The sequence below is a fragment of the Papio anubis genome, chromosome 2 (assembly GCF_008728515.1).
Source record: "Papio anubis isolate 15944 chromosome 2, Panubis1.0, whole genome shotgun sequence".
Taxonomy (NCBI): domain Eukaryota; kingdom Metazoa; phylum Chordata; class Mammalia; order Primates; family Cercopithecidae; genus Papio; species Papio anubis.
The window spans coordinates 111497602-111518511 of record NC_044977.1 but is presented as its reverse complement, the minus strand read 5'-3'; the positions used below and the strand labels follow the sequence as shown (position 1 = coordinate 111518511).

The 20910-nt window shown below is 35.9% G+C and overlaps 1 protein-coding gene across 6 annotated transcripts in view; it reads left to right on the top strand.

Moving 5' to 3' along the window:
• The window catches only part of MFN1 (mitofusin 1), a 45205-nt gene extending 24613 nt beyond the window's left edge, over positions 1 to 20592 (top strand). For 4 of the 6 annotated variants that reach the window (XM_021934651.2, XM_021934653.2, XM_021934652.2 and 1 more), the window contains 9 exons: positions 3318 to 3439; positions 5109 to 5235; positions 5411 to 5515; positions 6429 to 6531; positions 6679 to 6908; positions 11595 to 11747; positions 12451 to 12647; positions 16002 to 16136; positions 17955 to 20592. In XM_021934651.2, the coding sequence (XP_021790343.2) occupies positions 3318 to 3439; positions 5109 to 5235; positions 5411 to 5515; positions 6429 to 6531; positions 6679 to 6908; positions 11595 to 11747; positions 12451 to 12647; positions 16002 to 16136; positions 17955 to 18033 (1251 nt within the window). In that variant the 3' untranslated portion in view covers positions 18034 to 20592. Of the gene's footprint in view, positions 1 to 3317; positions 3440 to 5108; positions 5236 to 5410; positions 5516 to 6428; positions 6532 to 6678; positions 6909 to 11594; positions 11748 to 12450; positions 12652 to 16001; positions 16137 to 17954 lie in introns of those variants that run through there. The other 2 variants (XM_031663558.1, XM_021934654.2) reach the window with 2 other exon arrangements.
• Positions 20593 to 20910: the final 318 nt, after the last annotated feature.

Below are 20910 nucleotides of genomic sequence, written 5' to 3'. Positions count from 1 at the left end.
AAATAAATGTTTTCTTTCTTAGAAGACAAGTGTTGATGTATTTAGTAATAAGCTTGTGATGCAGTAATGACCTGTCAAAATGTTTGGGAAGGAAAATAATACATAAGTATATATAAAAATGTATGCCTCTCTTTATATATATGAGGGCATACATTTTATATATATATTGCAAGATTATATTTATTATATATAATATATAAATATTACATATATATATATGCCCTCACACAAGATAGAAAGTGTGGAACATGTGTATGGAGGGAGAGGAGAAGTAAACAAAAGGGGCTGAATGTTAGTATTTGATATATCTAGATGAAAGGTATAGTTCTTGCACTTTTCTGTTGAAAATACACCAAAATAAGTTGGCAGTGATGAATATCATGTTGTTAGGTGTTTGTAGGGTCTATTTTCAAGGGAAATTGAAAAGTTTGTTGGTTTTATGTTTTAATTACACATATAAATTAATATTAATGTATGATTAGAGTTCCTGATAAAATAAGTCTGGGAACTGCTGCGTAGTATATATGTTCCCCATAGAGATTAATTAGCATATTAGTGTATTAAGGATGCTGAGAAATAACTTAGAAGGGGGACTTTATTTAAATTAACACTACCCATACTTATTTGGAGTAGAATGTTCTTTTTTCAAGGTATCTCTTAAATATCCTACAGATCAGTGGGAGCACCACTGTGGGATACTTTTTAATTAGAAGAAGATTGATTATTTTCTTCTCTATGCTTACTCATCATTATATCTTTTTGAATCAGAAAGAAACTTATATTGCCTAATAACTTTTGGAGATCTTTTCTGTCTCGTCTAGCTCTAACACTGTGCTGTTATCTACAAATTTGGATCTTCATTGCTGATATCTAGATCTGCTTCATCGAGGAATATCGACTTTATTTTAATATTTTTCCTTTAAAAATATTTTTGTTTTTATTATTTTTGCGGAAGTTAATTTGACACATTTACGAGGCGTTTATTTAAAATAAAATCAATGCATTCTTTTAATTATTAAAAAATAAGTAGTTTACAAATGTTCATTATTATATAATTATTGTTGATTTTAAAGAAGAAAACATCCAGAAAAAAAAAAAAAGGAAAAAAAAGGAAAACATCCAGGAATGTTTTATCTTTAGGTGTGTACAGAACAGGAATACTATAACTTCCTACATTGATCTTTTCAAAATCAGTGAAAATGACTAATGCATAAATGAGCTTCACCATGGGCAAAAATTAAGCTAGGCAGTGCAAGAAAGTAATGGCTTCAGAGTTAAATATTGACTAAATGAATTACCCTCATGTGCTCTATAGCTAAATAATCTGTTTTGTTTTCTCTACCTCAAACAAAATGCTGAAGTGGGGAGCTAAAATGGCAAAGGAGATTGTGGTCTTTCTGAATGCTCGAATAATTTCATAGACATGAAGGCTAAGCATAGGTCATAAATAGGACACTGAATACACATGTAGCATCCTGATGATTTCAGGATAACAAATGTAGTACTAGAGTATTAAGTAAATGCCTTTTGAAGCTTAAAAGCCATTTGTTTTAACAAAGGAAGGAGAGTAATGAACTTCAGGAAGCAATTACCACGATTTGTATTAGCTAAATATATAGAGGTTCAAGAAGATGAATTCATTGGAGTATCAGAGAATTAATATATCCCTAATTTAAAAAAAAATTATCATAGAAAATACGTCTCTTGTAAAACATCTATAGTAGTTACTGTGCTGTATTTCAGTGCAGAATTTGACTTTCCATGAAGAAAAAAACGAAAGACAAATTGTAATATAACAATTTTATAAACTTTAAATGATAAATCATAGTAAATATATATTTATAGGATGAGCATGGTGGCTCACTGTTGTAATCGCAGCACTTTGGGAGACTGAGGCAGGCAGATGACTTGAGGTCAGGAGTTGCAGACCGGTTTGGCCAACGTTGCAAAACCCTGTCTCTACTAAAAATGCAAAAAGTAGCCAGGCATGGTGGTACATGCCTGTAATTGCAGCTACTTGGGAGGCTAAAGCAGGAGAATCACTTGAACCTGGGTGGTGGAGGTTTCAGTGAGCCAAGATCATGTTGTTGCACTCCAGCCTTGATGACAGTGCAAGACTGTCAATATATATATATATATATGTATTTCTTTTTATATATATATATATATATGTATAAATTTTTATATGTATTTCTTAGATAACAAGTATTCTATATATTGAAAATTGAAGGCCGGGCGCGGAGGCTCACGCCTGTAATTCCAACACTTTGGGAGGCCGAGGCGGGCGGATCACAAGGTCAGGAGATCAAGACCATCATGACAACACAGTGAAACCCCACCTGTACTAAAAATACAAAACATTAGCCGGGTGTGGTGGCGGGCGCCTGTAGTCCCAGCTACTCGGGAGGCTGAGGCAGGAGAATGGCGTGAAACCGGGAGGCGGAGCTTGCAGTGAGCTGAGATTGGGCCACTGCACTCCAGCCTGGGTGACAGGGCGAGACTCCGTCTCAAAAAAAAAAAAAAAATTGAAACAAAAATGTTGCAAAATGTATCCATCGATACATGTGATGCATTGTGATGTATTTTTTATTTAAATAAATACTGGTTATAAAACACTGATTTATAACCACTATTAATGGGTTGTTAGCTTGAAGGTAAAACAAATGAGATAGGGCATGATTCAGGCCTTTGTGTACATACTATATTCTAATGAAAGTAATTACAATTATCTTCTAAATAGCTGCAGATATTTTTTCTATAAACAATTTTAGATGTTACATTGTTAAATGTTAGCTTTCAGATTCTTCACATTTTAATCCAGAGAAGTCTTTTTTATCGAACTTACAGGAATCATTGTATCATTCAGCTTTTAAATAAGGAATTGTTCTAATTCACATCTTATTTAAGAACTTTACTAGGTTATATCTATTTCAAGTATGAGAAGAATCTAGATAGAAGGACTAGAATTGGATTAAAGGTGATCCAGATAAAAAATAGTAATTCTAATGAGAGAATTTTTTAACATTGAAAATAGTACTCTGTTTTTTTGTTTTTTTTTTTAATGTTAGAGTCAAACCATTGCACATTACTGTGTAAAAATACACAAAGATGGTAACTTGCTGCTAAAGCCCTTTTTACTTTTGAGTCTTTGTATTTTTTTCACCTTTGTAATTTTAAGTTGTGCTTTTATCACTCATTTATTTTCTATCTTTATTTCTGTTTGGGTTAAAGTTACAAACAGCAAGTTCTTGTGTTTAAATTCCTGAAAATGTTGAGGTGGAATTACAGTAATGTGTTATGGCTTGGGCCCCTCGCAGGAGTGTATCTCGCAGTCAGCAGTGAAAACAAAGTTTGAACAGCACACTATCAGAGCTAAACAGATACTAGCTACTGTGAAAAACATAATGGATTCAATAAACCTGGCAGCTGAAGAGAAAAGGTATGAGTTCATTTCGTTGCAACATAAAAATGTTAGTTTTTTTGGTCAGACTTTTGTTAAGACTGAGGTTTTAAATTGTTGTACTATAAATACTTTTTACAGTGAAATCAGCCTTGTGGGTTTAACTGATGCCTACTTGTATTTTTTAAGTGCATATTTGAAAGTGTCAATATTTATTCTGCAACCTTGCACACATCATTTATATTCCCTGGACCTTACTATTCCTGTGTATGAATTGTGATTTTTAAAATGTTTTATGGCTATTTCTTCAAGCAGATTTTTATGAAGAACTCCAAAACAGGTGATCCTCTTTTTGCATTCAACCCACAACCCATTTTTTAATATAGTCATACATCGGTATTTTGAAATCACTATTTTATACTAGTTGTGTTTGTTTATCGCCTGATGAACAAACAAGGTGATGCTACCTGCCAACCAGAAAGTTGATTCGGTAAGCAGTACCCTTTATGTTATACTGTATGGCATTATTTTATACTATTTGTTACCTTGTAAAGGTGGCAATGAATACATGAAAATACCAGCATTATTGATAAAAAGTATAATTCTCACAAACTTGGTATGCTTGAAACACAGAATGGAATGTTACTAGATGTGACAAAAGTAATGATGTTAAGCCTCAATAGAACCTTCAGTGGACTTAAGCCAGTTGAAGGAAACATAAAAGCATCAAAGCTTAAGTCCAAGATGTCATAACATTGGAATTTTAAATGTATTTGCTCTTGCTGGGAACAAAGACTCTCTCATGTTCCTGTGTGTTGCTTTATAATGGTACTTTCTTAGGAATGAATTAAGTTCAAATGCAGAGAACTGCCAGCATATAAAATGCAAGGATCAGAACCCTGAGTTTGAACTCAGCCCCTGTGTAGAGCCTCTGTTTAATGAGATTGTGCTGCTATAGCACTTTCTTCTAGCTCAGTTGCTTTGATGTAGTACCCAAATTTTGGTCTATAAGATTGATTTAATTAGTAATTATTTTTAAAGACATACGACATTGAACAAAGTATTGCACAAAGAAAATGTGATTTGAGGATTGTATAATCATAATGTCCTGGGAACTTCTTAAGTAAAAGATCTTCTTAAATGGATCTCAGACCTTTATTTTCCTGTATCAGCCGGAGGTGAACAAACTTTTTTTCAAAAAAAGAGCCAGACAGTAAATATTCTAGGCTTTATGGGCCATAAAGTGTCTTGGAGCTACTCATTTCTACAGTTTTAGAGCAAAAGCAGCCATAGATAGATAATAGGTAAATGAATGGATGTGGCTGCTTTCAAGAAAACTTTAACAAAAGCTGGCAGCTGGCTAGATTTGGCTTGTAAGGTGCCATATGCTGACCCCTGCTTATTAACTAAAGTTAGTACTGCATTGTGTTTTGCCTGTTCATATTTATGAAGTGTTTGAAGACTTAGAATTCTTATTCATCCTTTCTGGGTTTCAGGTGCCACATGGGCAGAGAAATGTGGTTTCTATCAAATGGTCTATATAAAATACTTTATAAGTGAAATATTACTTGAATCCTTTCAGATGTTACAAGTTTTTTTTTCTTGGGTCATGCTAATAGATGGTTCAATACATGAATGAGTCCCTTGCTGAAATGCTTTAGGACTTCAGTCTACCCTGAACGTTGATTACTCTTTATTACTGAAATAGGCATTATTCAGTGGAAGAGAGGGAAGACCAAATTGATAGACTGGACTTTATTCGAAACCAGATGAACCTTTTAACACTGGATGCTAAGAAAAAAATCAAGGAGGTTACCGAGGAGGTGGCAAACAAAGTGGGTAACAGTAGCTTCATGATTAAAATAACCTGGATGGAAATTATTTTTGATAATACTAAAAATGTTATTCCTGTTACTTTAAAAGAATGTTTTAAGATTTTTCAACTTAATTTTTTTGAGTAATTGATAATCTTGTTTAATTATTTTAACTCCGAATTTTTCATATTTTCAGGTTTCATGTGCAATGACAGATGAAATTTGTCGACTGTCTGTTTTGGTTGATGAATTTTGTTCAGAGTTTCATCCTAATCCAGATGTATTAAAAATATATAAAAGTGTAAGTTAAAGTATAGATAAAATTATTCAGAGACAGTTTCTTATTATTCTATACCCTCATTTATTTCATGGTTTGGCATTTCAGTGTCTTCATGGCAATCAGTACAAAATGAAACTGTTAGATTGCCCTCTTGTAATAAATGTAAACTATCTTGTATAAAAAGTAAATAGAAAATTTATACTTAGAATGAGATAAAGATCATTTTAGGACAAGGCACAGTGACTCATGCCTGTAATCTCAATACTTTGGGAGGCCGAGGCGGGAGGATCACTTGGGCCCCGGAGTTCGAGACCAGCCTGGGCAACATAGTGAGAACTGTAATGTACAAAAAACAAAGTTAGGCTGGGCGGTAGCTCATGCCTGTAATCCCAGCACTTTGGGAGACTGAGGCGGATGGACCATGAATGAGGTCAAGAGTTTGAGACCAGCCTGGCCAACATGGTGAAACCCTGTCTCTACTAAAAATACAAAAAAAAAATTAGCCAGTGGCAGGCGCCTGTAATCCCAGCTACTTGGGAGGCTGAGGCAGGAGAATTGCTTGAAACCGGAAGGCAGAAGTTGCAGTGAGCCAAGACCACGCCACTGCACTCCAGCCTGGGCAACAAGAGCACAACTCCATCTGAAAAAAAAAATAGCCAAGCGTGGCGACACGCTCCTATAGCCCCAGTTACTCAGGAGTCTGAGGCAGGAGGATCAGTTGAGCCCAGGAGGTCAAGGCTACAGTGAGTCAAGATCAAAGCACTCCAGCCTGGGCAACAAAGCAAGACCCTGTCTCACACACACACAAAATAAATTAATTAAATTAAATTAAATTAAAAAGACCATTTTGGCATTTACTGCATTTTTTATGTCTTTATAAAAACTACATGCTTTCTGGAGAAAAAATAATATGGATATTTACCATTGTTAACAGGAATTAAATAAGCACATAGAGGATGGTATGGGAAGAAATTTGGCTGATCGATGCACCGATGAAGTAAACGCCTTAATGCTTCAGTCCCAGCAAGAAATTATTGGTAATATTTATGTCTACAAGGTCATGTCTGGTTTGTTTTTTCATTCATGACTCTGGTAAAGAGCTTATTTTCCTTTAGGCGTTCCATTGGAGGTAAAACACTTACCATTCTTTCTTAAAATAAGTGTTGTAATTTTGTTCTTTCTAGAAAATTTGAAGCCATTACTTCCAGCTGGTATACAGGATAAACTACATACACTGATCCCTTGCCAGAAATTTGATCTCAGTTATAATCTAAATTACCACAAGTTATGTTCTGATTTTCAAGAGGATATTGTATTTCATTTTTCCCTGGGCTGGTCTTCCCTTGTACATCGATTTTTGGGCCCTAGAAATGCTCAGAGGGTGCTCCTAGGATTATCAGAGCCTATCTTTCAGGTATGTATCTTTGAATCTACCAATTTAGACTCTCCTTTATTATTTTGTTTATGTGATTTTTCTATAATAAAACTAGCTTTACAAAATCTGCATATTTAAAAGCTAATATCTGTCTCTTAGAGCCATTTCTGAGGTAGATATTTAGTTTGAGCATCCCCAATCTGAAAATCCTTAAAGGTCCAAAATCAAAAACTTTTGAGTATGGTGACACCACAGGTGGAAAATTCCACACAAGACCTCATGTGAGGTCATAGTAAAAAGGCAGGCACACAACACACAGTTTTATTCAGTGTCCTCAGGGGAAAGACTCAGCCTCCTCTAACTGCAATATATCTTCCACACATGCCCAAATTCCCCCACACAAGCACACCTAGGAAGGGTACTAAAATGGCACATGTGCAGGCCCAATGCACCAACAGCAGGTTCCCCATGATGCCCCACAAGGGGCCAAGACCTTTGTGCATTACCCACTATGGGCTTCTTTACTTACTCTCTTTTCTCTGGTGTAAAGATACTGTTTAAAAAAGATTTTTTTTTGAGTGGGGGTGTGTTTGAGATGGAGGCTTGCTCTGTGGCTCAGGCTGGAGTGCAGTGGCACAATCTTGGCTCACTGCAACCTCCACCTCCTGGATTCGTCCTGTTCTCCTGCCTCAGCCTCCTAAGCAGCTGGGATTACAGGCACCCACCAACACGCCCGGCTAATTTTTGTATTTTTAGTAGAAATGGGGTTTCACCATGTTGGCCAGACTGATCTCAAACTCCTGATCTGAAGTGATCAACCTGCCTCAACCTCCCAATGTGTTGGGAATACAGGCGTGAGCCACAGCTTCCAGTTTAAAGTGTTTAAAAGGCCTACAGATACCCTCGTGGGTGACATTGATAAGAAAAAGAAGAGGCATTTATTTTATTTATAGCACAAAAATTTAAGCTGTTGGAAAAACTGGATAACAATGTAAGTGAGCAACTTCTTACAGAAGAATGATGTTGGAATGAACACTATATATGACCTAAAAGAAAGAACAACTTTCCTAAAGTTGTTCTTTTGGCCTAAACTATTGAAGTTCTGTGCTAAAAATGATGACAGAAGTTAAATAAAAAAAAAAAAAAAAAAACACTACAGAAAGTTAAATACGAAGATCTTGATCATGTATTGAAAGAGTGGACCCATCAGCGTTTCAGTGAACACATGCCACTTAAGGACATGCTGGTTATGAAATAAAGATCTATTAAAATGAACTGAAAATCAAAGGGAACTGTGAGTATTCAATAGGCTGGTTAGAGAAATTTAAGGTAAGATAGCATTAACTTTTTTAAAGGTTTGTGGTGGTAAAGCATCTTGATCACAAAAACAGCAGAGAAATTCATTGATGAATATGCCAAGTTGTCTCTGATGAAAATCAACTCCAGAACAAGTCTGTAATGCTGACGAAACATCACTGTTTTGCCATTATTGACCCAAAAAGACACTGACTACAGCTGAGAAGACAGCCCCTACAAGAATTAAGGATGCAAAGAACAGAATAACTGTGCTGGGATGTGCTAATGCAGCAGGCATAAATGTGAACTTGCTGTGATAGGCAAAAGCTTGCGTCCTCACTGTTTTCAAGGAATGAATTTCTTAGTAGTCCATTATTGTGCGAACAAAAAGGCATGGATCCCTAGGGACATCTTTTCTGATTGGTTTCACATTTTATACCAGCAGCTTGTGTGCACTTGCAGGGAAGCTAGACGAGATGATGACTGCAAGACTTTGTTACTCCTTGACAACTATTCTGCTCATCCTCTAGCTGAAATTCTCATAAAAAATAATGTTTCATTATTTTAACCTTGTGACCAGGGTATTCTAAGATCAATGAGGAGTAAATGCAAAAACCTTTTTTGGGCAGCATGCTAGCAGCAGTGAACTGAGGCTGAGTGTGGAAGGTTTTCAGAAGGAGTTTAGAATGAAAGCTGCCATATATGCTGTTGCCAGCACAAGGAGTTTAGGATGAAGGATGCCATATATGCCAGCACTTGGAAGACAGTGACTCAGTTGTGTATGCCTGCAGCCTCTGCCTGTCACTACATTTATTGATGATGAGGAGCAAGTTGGTGACTTTGAAGTATGTCAAGAGAGAAAAAAATGACGTCTGACCTCCTTATGCAAAAAAATAATATCTTCAGAGTCCATCTGTAAGCTGGAAGAAGGGTATATCAAAGAAGTGTTTTAACGTTGATAATGAGGCTTCAGTTGTTCATTCATTAACTGATGACAAAAGAGCTAAAATGCTTCTAAATCAAGGTGATTATGATAATGGTGATAATGAAGATGATGTTGTTGACCCTGCAGAACAAGTGCCTATAGGCAGCATGGTGATGGGCTTCTTGAAGCACTAGAGCAGCATGTATTCATAACAGAACAAGAAATAGGTTTATAAAATCAGGGAGAGACTTCAACAAAAACCATTGTTAGAGAAGCAAGTAGGTGGTACTACAGGAAACATTTTAAAAGGCCATTCAGCAGAATGTCTTATTATGCCTAGAGGACCCACTTCTTGGTCCCCCAACTGCTTCTGATGTTTCTTCTCACCTCACAAAGTACTGTGTACAGGAACTTTTTAATCAAAACATAGCATTGTAGGTAGAGACTGAAAGCCTGCCATTGTTGCTGTTTAACAGCTGATACAGGTGTTCTGTGCTGCTTAGTTTGAATACATTATTTTTCACTATTATTAATGGTGTGTCTTATATTTTTACTATTAAGTTCCTTCGTGTGAATAGGTGTAAGAAAATGATTGCTTGTCAGTAGCATATAAATTCAGTCAAGAATGATGGTGATGCCAAACAACCACAGAGTGTTCACATGGGTGGCTGACATGGTGACACCTGTGTTTTCTGATGAGTCAATGTATACAACCTTTGTTTCATGCACAAAATTATTTAAATATTGGATAAAATTACTTTCAGGCTATGCATATAAGGTATATGAAACATAAATGAATTTTGTGTTTGGACTTGGGTCCCATCCTCAAGATAGCTCATTATAATATCTATGAAAATATTCAAAAATCCTAAAAAATCTGAAATCTGAAACACTTCTGGTCCCAAGCATTTTGGATAGGGGACAGTCAGCCTGTAGTATGCTTAAGGGAAAGCTTATCATAAAGCTTTCGTCCAGTACTGTTGCAGGTGGTGCTACATTCATTTTTGAAACTTTTATATTTTCTTAGAAGATTTGGTTTTCACATTTCAAATAAATTAGAATAAATACAAACTTTTTAAAAGAAAAAGTTTTAAAAATTTATCAATTCAGTAATTTTTAAGGAAATTTGTGAAATTGTAAAACCATCACCACAATTGAGTTTTAGTTTTTGTCACCCCAAAGCCGTTTTACTCATTTGTAGTCAATTATGATTTCCACCTGCAGCCTCACCACTAATCTGCCTTATGTTTATGGATTTGCCCTTTCTGGACATTTCCTATAAATGCAATCATATAAAATATGGCCTTGTGTGATTAGTTTCTTTCACTTAGTATAATGTTTTCAAGGTTTGTCATCATGGTATCAGTGTTGTAGGATGTATTAATACTTCATTTCTTATTATGGCTGAGGAATATTCCATTATAGATATAACACTATCCATTCATCAGTTGGTGGACATTAGGGTAGTTTGTACTTTTTAGCTATTATGAATAATGCTGCTATACATATTCATCTACATGTTTTTTATGTGGGCATGTGTTTTCATTTCTCTTTAGTATATACTTAGGTTCTAGTGGGTATAGAGTAGTATTTCATTGGAGGTTTGATTTGCATTTCCCTAATGACCAATGATTTTAAACATCTTTTTGTGTGCTCACTAGCCATTTGTGTATCTTCTTTTGTGAAATGTCTATTCAAAGCTTTTACCTATTTTTAAATTATTTGAGTCCTATAGAGTTGCAGGGTTTCTTTGCATATTCTAGATCAAGTTCTTTCTCATATATATGATTTCCAAATATGATTTTTATTTGATTTTTTATTTTTTGAGACAAGGACTTGCTCTGCCCAGGCTGGAGTATGATGGCATGATCACAGTTCACTTGCAGCCCCTGCTTCCAAGGAGCTGGGACCATAGGCATGTGCCACCACACCTAGCTAATTTAAAACAATTTTATGTAGACACAAGGCCTCACTGTGGTGCGCAGGCCGGTTTCAAATTTCTGATCTCAAGCTATCCTCCTGCCATGGCCTCCCAAAGTGCTGGGACTACAGGCATAAGCCACCGCGCCCACCCCCAAATATATTTGTCTTGTCTGTGGCTGTGCATTTTGAAGTTTAAGAGGCTTTTATTTTGAAGTCCTTTTTTTTTTTGGTTTATCTTTTTTTGTTGTTGTTTGTTTCAAGGATTGTGCTTTTGTTGTTAGTTTTTTTAAAAACACAATTCGTTCCTCTTGAGAGTTGAAGGCCTATTGTTACATTTAGACCCCATTGTATATTATGAACATTTATTATTGTTCATGATATCATTGGTCCATATTGTAGACAAGAATTTCCAAATTATTTTTATTTTCTATGTATATTTGCTGTATACTCATCATTTAGAGTAATTTTTCCCTCATAGATTTGCTATTATAATTTTAAAGAGTTTTATAAAGGTAACTTTAATTTGTAGTTGTTTAAGTATAATAATCTTTTTTCCTTTTTCTTTTTTTTTTTTTTGGCAGCTCCCTAGATCTTTAGCTTCTACTCCCAGTGCTCCTACCACTCCAGCAACACCAGATAATGCATCACAAGAAGAACTCATGATTACATTAGTAACAGGATTGGCTTCCCTTACATCTAGAACTTCTATGGGTATCATTATTGTTGGAGGAGTGGTAAGAAACATTACTTTTAGTGTAATTAAAATTGAAATGTTTGCAAGGCTGCCTGTTAGCTCACAAAAGAAAAGGTATATAGTATTTACTTCTGTTTATAGGATCTGTAAAATAGTATGAACATTTGCAGGTTAAAGGTAGTGAATTAAATATCACAAGTCTCATCTTAAATTTTTAAAAAACATACATTTTTAGGAATGAACTGTCACCATCTAGCTGGTCTTTAATACTTCCTGAACATTTTCACATCATAGCACCCAAAGAAATATTTGTACATTGGGGTAATAAGAAAACCCCAAGTGCCCTATCTAGCCTTCTCTGAATATCAAGGGGATCTATCTTAAGTATTAAATATTATTTTTAGTAGTAGTTATTTGTTTTTTTTTAAAAAATTGTATCATTAACAGCATAGATATACTTGTTTTGGTTTTTGAAAGATCTGACCTAAAATAGTTAACGTCCTTTTATTGTTGAGATACATTGAATCAATTTATCAAATCTGGCAGCTTATTAAGCTCTCCCTTATTTGTGTGCTGATCCCTTTTAAGCCTGATTGATTTCTGGTAACTTCAGATTTTCTCATAGAGAAGGAATATACAAATGTATCTAACTCAGAGATCCATAAGGAACTAAAATGCTTTTAAATGTGCTCTCCAAAATGGTGTTTTTCCTTCTCAGACTAACCTGTGACTTTATCTTACAGATTTGGAAAACTATAGGCTGGAAACTCATATCTGTTTCATTAACTATGTATGGAGCTTTGTATCTGTATGAAAGACTGTCCTGGACCACCCATGCCAAGGAGCGAGCCTTTAAACAGCAGTTTGTAAACTATGCAACTGAAAAACTGAAGATGATTGTTAGCTCCACGAGTGCGAACTGCAGTCACCAAGTAAAACAGTAAGTTGAAAGGTGCATCTTTCCTTTGAAAAAAAGTTACTGAAATATGACATACATGCAGAAAATGCACAAAATAAGTGTATTGCTCAAAGAATTATCACAAAATGAACATGTTTTGTGATCGCCACAAATGAGAAAAAATAGAACAATACTAAACCTCACTGCTGCCGTTTCTCCCTCCTAATCACTATTCTTCTTTCCATTCTCCTGATAGGTTAGGTTTGAACATTAGAAAATTGGTAGATAGGAACTCTCAAGAACTCTGGAGGGATTTAAAAAGATAGTTCTTAATTTTTGTTGTTGTTGTTTTTTTTTTCAGAGATAGGGTCTCTGTTGCCCTGGCTGGAGGGCAGTGGCGCAATCATGGCTCACTGCAGCCTCGAATCTTGGGCTCAAGTGATCCTACTGCCTCAACCTTCTGAGCAGCTGGGACCACAGGTGTGTGCCACCACACCTGGATAATTTTTAATTTTTTTTTTTTTTGAGACAGGGTCTCAATATGTTGCCCAGGTTGGTCTTGACCTCCTGGGCTCAAGTGATCCTCCCTCCTCAAGCCTCCTGAGTAGCTGGGATTATAGGCATGAGTCACCACGCCCAACTCAAAAGATCTTCAGCAGACCTGTTCTAAATTTATGTACCTGGCTGGGCAAAGTGGCTCACGCCTATAATCCCAGCACATTGGGAGGCTGAGGCAGGTGGATCACTTGAGGTTGGGAGTTTGAGAACAGCCTGGCCAACATGGTGAAACTGCATGTCTACTAAAAATACAAAAATTAGCCGGGCCTGGTAGCGCATGCCTGTAATCTCAGCTAGTTGGGAGGCTGAGGCACAAGAATCGCTTGACCCTGGAAGGCAGAGGTTGTAGTGAGTTGAGATCACACCACTGAACTCCAGCCTGGGCAACAGAGTGAGAGACTATGTCTCAAAAATAAATAGTTGCCCTTAAGATATTTGTGGTTTCTGTCGCCCAGGCTGGAATGCAATGGCACAATCTCGGCTCACTGCAGCCTCCACCTCCCGCATTCAAGTGAGTAGCTGGCACGTGCCACCACACCCAGCTAATTTTTTTTTTTTTTTTTTGAGACAGAGTCTCACTCTGGAGTGCAGTGGCGTGATCTCGGCTCACTGCAACCTCTGCCTCCCGGGTTCAAGCAATTCTCCTGCCTCAGCCTCCTGAGTAGCTGGGACTACATGTGCATGCCACCACACCTGGCTGATTTTTTTTGTATTTTTAGTAGAGATGGGGTTTTTACCATGTTGGCCAGGATGGTCTCAATGGTCTCCTGACCTCATGATCCACTTGCCTCGGCCTCCCAAAGTACCGGGATTACAAGCGTGAGCCTCCACACCCAGCCCCATGCCCAGCTAATTTTTTTTTTTTTTTTTTTGTATTTTTTTTTTAGTAGAGCCAGGGTTTCACCGTGTTGGCCAGGCTGTCAAACTCCTGACCTCAAGTGATCCACCTGCCTTGGGCTCCCAAAGTGTTGGGATTACAGGCGTGAGCCACTGCGCCCAGCCAGATCTTTGTGGTTTATTAATTAAAAAAACTGAATGAATAGAGAGGTAGCCTGGCCAAGCAGTCTAAGAAAGCTGAATGAATTCTTAGCATTTAACAAATGAACTTAATGGTAGGCAGACTCCTGATTTCATGGTGAGTGTAATGTATTTATGCTCTCGTGGTTCAAATTTATAAGTTAAATGCTATTTTATTTTTAGATCTTAGGAGAATTTTATTATAACATATACCTAAGTCGACCCGGTTTCTGCTTTTATGCAACTTAAATATTTGTTTCATTCATGTGGTAAAAATATATAGAACTCCAGTCAAGTCAGGGTACAGTATTCTGTATTTGGATGCCTCTTGAGAGCAGAATTTAAAAATTCTTTGAGTTCAAGATAACTTCAGTTTAATGGGAGAAACTAACATTTACATAATTATAATACAAAGTAAGAGTGATAAGAAATACAAGAAGAAGATAAACTATTATCATAAGACAAGGATGTACAAGTTACTTAAATCATGAAGGATAGTAGATCAATAAAGGTTTCCTAGAGGAGATGTGTAGCATATGAGATTTGAACACGCTGTATCAGAAGATGAGATGGAGACAACAACCCAAATCAAAAGCAAGAAGGTAAGGGGAAAGGAATGCATTCAAGGACATGAAGAGAAAAATTTCAGTGTGGCACGTGTATATAAGCTGTGTACATACATTCAGTTATTGACGTCATGGCAGGATGTGGCCTTGTCTGTATGTGTAGATTGGGGTTTGGATAATTAGGAATTCTGAGAGTGATGTCACCAACACTCAGCTCTAAAACAAATAACTTTACAGTAATATATGAAATTGTTCAGACTCAGGAGACAGGAATTGCAGGAACGGTAAACTGTTTCAGATACAAAATCAAAGCCTGAAGTAACAGTTAATAATTGCAGAGAATGGTTACCAGGAGACCTCAAATTTGAGGAATTTGTTCATTCATTCATTCATTCATTCATTGACTAAGTTTTTTGAGCCTCTATTTTATCTGATAGTTGTAATTTATATTAAGAATGAGTTTTCATCTAATTAACATATTTGGACATCCAAAGAAATCAGCTGAAATTCATATAAATAAAAACAAAGTTAATGTAGCTTTCCATGCATTGATTATCAAACATTTATTAATTGGCTCCCATGTAGCAATTCATGCTAGGGGTTATGGGAAATAAAAACTTGACTTGATACTCTTTCTTAGAAGACTTGGCACATTAATGGAGGCAACCTCAAATAATATCTCAATTAAAATAAACTAAGTAAATATTTAATATTTAACAAAATATTAAAAGAATGACACATGCTTCATGTCTAATACTGGGATTTGGTAGAATGGGAAGAGGTATGCTCCCATTTAAAAATATAATGTTTGCCAAAGTTGCTATATTAATTAGCTCTCAAATATAACCCTTTGATTCTAGAAATATTGTTAAATTTTGCTATAGTAAGGTATTTTTGCCTATGTCACGAAAGTTCGTGGAATTTTTTTTCTGTTCCTGATAATTTCTTACTTTGATTGGGCAGGGTCCCGAGCATGAGTAAGGTTTATTGTGCTTCTGAAGAAACAGACCTGTCTTTTGTCTTTATGTAGCTTGTTCTTGTTCACAGCCATATAGCAGAGGTAATATCATCTCTTGAGCCAGGATAAAATTCAGCCCACTAGTGCCATATCTTCCCTCTTAGCATTCTTAGTGTTCTGATTCCCTATAGTTTAGAAGATTTTTAAAACTTGTGTTCTCCTTTTTATGTGAGCTTTAAATTAAAGCTTATTCATTTTTGAAGACATTTATGACTGCTTCTAAATTTTTATTTTAAGAAAAATGGCTACCACTTTTGCTCGCCTGTGCCAACAAGTTGATATTACTCAAAAACAACTGGAAGAAGAAATTGCTAGATTACCGAAAGAAATAGATCAGTTGGAGAAAATACAAAACAATTCAAAGCTCTTAAGGTATGTAAACCTTTCTTCTCAATAATTTGAACATTTACTCGTCTCATTACAAAATATGTAAAATTATTAATGAATTTGTATTCATACCTAATAGCTCTTTGTGTTGGTTTGAATGAAAATCTTCCATATTGAATTCCATGTGTTTTGCAGTTTCACCGAAGGCTAATTTCAACAAGAAAACAAATCTGAATCGAAAGAAACTTTATAGATCCAAATTTACTCTTCATTAGGCTATATTTGTCCCTTTCAGAACAGAAGTTGTATGATTAAAAGTGGTTTTTAGTTGTATATGTTCAAGACTCATAACTTCTGTTTTCATGGGAGACTATTGATTGTGCATACTTAAATCATAACAAAAGTAAGATTTCCTGATAAAATGTGGATTTCTGGTTTGATATGATTCATTATATATTATTTAGGGTCTAATGAAATTTGCTTTTGGGGACAAGACTGAAAGTGTCACCATTCGGTCTGTAGTTGGGAATTCTTACTCAGTGCTTAAGAACTTAACTTTCAGCTTTCTTACTTATGCTTACCCATTAGGCTCGCTTGTCAGAATGTCTTGGAAGAACGATTAAACCTCATTTAGTCCCTGCTGTTACTTCTAGGACACATACTACACAAAATTGCCCATGTAAGAATAGCTTAGTAGTCAGTGTTTACAAATTGGAGGGACTGTCTTTGTGACCTGGATTTTTGGACATGTGCTTAAAACACCCATAGTAGTGATTATCCATAGTGTCTTCATCTGACCAACACACGTGTTCATTGCACCTTAGTTTCAAAATCTCTGGAAAAGATGACTGCCTGTCATTTAGATATTTCCACCCTCACCCACCCATGTGAATTGTATGCATTCGATTGCTCCTATTTTAAGTCAGCTCATCCCAAATATACCTTTCAAATTTCGTGAAACTGCAGTAGAAATTGGTTTTTTGTCTTAACCTTAAACTTAACCCTGTAAGTTTTTGTGGTTAATTTTGGTTTTGATTTATTCAGATTTTGATAGAGAAATACCTAGGTAAGTTTTTAAGTAGTATTTCATTTTGTTATAATAAAACAAATGATAAAATAGATTATTGGCATTAGTCATGTAGCTTTCTGATTTGGGAAAGACTGGCTTGAATAAGTATGAATATTTTTGGTCTGCTAATTAATAATTTTTCTAATAGAAAAAAGTTTAAAAAAATCAAATACTATAATATTTGGAATCTCCATTTTTTACTAGATTAGGCTCAGCCATTTGAATAGAATTTAATGTGCTAACGCTGCAGGAGAGCTACCTCAAGAAATATATACAGTAGAGTTCAGAGCTGATGTACACTTCACTTGTGTGACCTGAAGCATATGCACACAGGAATAAAGTAAAACAAGACCCCTCCCTGCTCCATAATGGAGAGAGAGAGCCCACGCAATAAATATGTGCCCTGGCATAGTATGAGAATGGGAAACAAATCTGGTTTTCTGACAGTTTTAGTTCCAATTTTCCTCTCTTGTGGGCATTTGGCTGCATCAAGGATGAATCTAGTGTTTAAAGGAAATATTTTTGGTATGCCACTGCCGCTGTAACATCTGCTAGTTTCCTTATATGTCCGTAAGAAACACTCTGTACTTTGTGCATTATTTAAAGGGAATTTGCAAGCATAATCATGACTCTAGGTAACTTAGGATATAACTCCCGTGTAAGATGTGATTCCACTGTCTGTTATGCTCTTCGTTGTTTATTATTAAAGTTTTTGTCTTTTAATAATGGATGGAATACACTTTTCTCCTTGACTTTTATGGTAATTAGATTGGTGTTTTATTTTTTTTAATTAGAAATAAAGCTGTTCAACTTGAAAATGAGCTGGAGAATTTTGCTAAGCAGTTTCTACCTTCAAGCAATGAAGAATCCTAACAATAGAGATTACTTTGGTGACCATGATGGGAGGAAATGAAACTTGTAAGATTGGGACAGTTGTTATTTTTATGAAATGACTTTAAATATGAATTGTACTAACTGTACCTAAATAGCAAAGCCCTGTGTAGAGTCTGGTAATGATCTATCTCAGGGTATGTGTATTTTTGAAGAGTGTTATGTCCTTAGTTTTAATTTTGGGTAAAGAAAGGGCTAAAATCATGAATTAGTTACAAGCAACAGTACCAACTTATGTGACCCCTGAGGGGTGGGGCTGTGAGCTCTTAATTTGTTTTTGATTCTGAAAAACTCTGCTTCCTGGCATCCAGGAGTTAGAGATTGAGCCTTTCATCTTCTTTCTCAAAACTAGTTTTTGATGCTTTCTTTCATGGGAATAGTCACTTTTTAATTTTATTTAATAAATTGCATTGCTAGAACCACCAAGGAGTGTGGAATGTCCTTGAGTGTATTATTTATGCAAGTTACAGTCACTTTGCCATCATGGCAGCTATGTGAACCACTAATAAATGTGCTGTTTTTACTTTTTATTCCCATTAAAACTGACGTGAAACAGGATAAAAAGCTTGTTATGGTCACTTATAAGTATCTGAGTCTAAGTAATTTCCTTAAATGTTTCTAAAGAAACATTTTCAGCTTTGCTCCAATTATGATTACAATAAGGAAAGCTTTCCTAGCGCAATTTTAGGAGTAAAGTTTGAAGAGATAAAAATAGCCAAAGATAGGAGAGGTCTGAATTTTGAATGATAACAGTGATGTTTTAAAAAAGCTGTTCTTCAGGAGGCATTTGTCTAGGATATTGCTGGATTCTACCCCATTGGAGGCTTTTAATTTTATTTGTATGAATTTTCCAGGGTTTCATCAAAAATTATTACTGTATTTTTTACCTTAATGAAAGATTTTGGGTTCAAATATCTTTCTATATTAAAAGCTGATTGAGTCTGTACACATGTAAATTATGCCTAGTAGAGGTTCTGTTGACTTTCTTCCCCACTGTGGAAGAGGCCAGTTTTGCCTCCATTTGCACATTCATTTCAGTATTTCTGATCAATAAATGTAACATTTACAAAATTCTCCCTTGAGCTGGTAGAAATGCCTCACCAGTTTCCTCTTTAATGAATCAACTAAAATCTTTGAAGTTAAAAAAAATTGATTGAAACTCAGATGGAATGGAAATGTACAAAAATGACACCATTCTAGGAATTTGCTAGACAAAATATAGGACTACCAGATCAATATCTCCTAGACACTTGTTAGAAATGCACAATCCCAGGGAACACAGTACATTTGGCCACGTGTAGTTTATGCTTCCTTTTCATGGGAGGGATAAAATTTAAGGCTTTTTTTCTTTGAATACACAATCCTTCCTTTTCTATGCCTTTTAAGGCTTCTAGATGCTACTCAGCCTTTTTACAGCAGGTGCAACTCTATTTTTCAAGATATCTTAGGAGATAACACTAGGCCATTGAAGCCTTTCAAAAATATATTTTTATGCAAATTAACACTAGAATGCAGTATACTAATGCAAATTAATTTTGGTGTTTAGCTTTTATTGCTGATTTATAACCCAAGAAATGGTACAGGTCACAGAAAGTGGGATTAGGTAACAACTACAACATGCAAAAACAATGTCTAAGATCACGCACTGCTAATTTAGTTTACAAAGCTCAAGGCCGTAACCTTTATATGAAAGTACTTAAACTTGAAAACTCATAATGGTTTGGTATCACCTCATTAGTATAATACAGTGGTGCTCAAAGTTTGGTCGTGGATCATCAACATTACTTCTTTTTCTTTTTCTGAGACAGGGTCTCAGTCTGTCACCCAGGATGGAGTGCAGTGGGGTGATCATGTCTCACTGCAGCCTCAACCTCTCGGGTTCAGGTGATCCTCCCACGTCACCTTCTGGGTGGCTGGGACTGCAGGCACACGCCACCATGCCTGGCTAGTTTTTGTAGAGATGAGGTTTCCCCATGTAGTGCAGGCTGGTCTTGAACTCACAGGCTCAAGTGATCCTTTTACCTCTGCCTCCCAAAGTGTTGGGATTACAGGCGTGAGCCACCACGCACAGCTATAATCACCTTCAAACTTACAAGAAGTGTGGATTCTTGGGTCTGAACCCAGACCTATGGAGTCAAACAGTAGGTTTGGGGTCCAGCAATCTATGGTTTAACAAGCCATCCAGGTGTTTCTGATGCACAGTAAAGTTGGGGGCCACTGGTGTAGTAGCTTTGGTATGGCAACTTTTCCATCACTTGTTTTATGTAGTTCTATCTGATCAATTGTGAAAACATAATGAATGTTGGAAATGGAACAGTAAAATAATGAAAGCCAACTCTTATGCCTGGAAATATGTGCACCTATGACCAAGTCCATGAATTATACAGAAATTATGTGATTATGAGTGATGTACTTCAATGTTATTGCACATACACTTGTTTACTTTGTATGTTTGCAGGATTAAACTTTGTATAATCTTTAAAAAAAAATTTTTTTTCACTATACAAGGTTGCAAGATGAAAATAAAACCTGTTTGCCTGATAGTTGACAAATGTAGCATTTATACTAGTAGTAAGTGAGGTTTAATCTTTCATTCTTAATTACTTTCGTGGTAGATATGTAAGTTATCTTGAGGAGACCTCTTTTGACTGCATTACTGTTTAGTTCTTCTGGTCAAATTGACACTAGAATGCAGTATACTAATGCAAATTAATTTTGGTGTTTAGCTTTTATTGCTGATTTATAACCCAAGAAATGGTACAGGCCACAGAAAGTGGGATTAGGTAACAACTACAACATGGAAAAACAATGTCTAAGATCACGCACTGCTAATTTAGGTTACAAAGCTCAAGGCCGTAA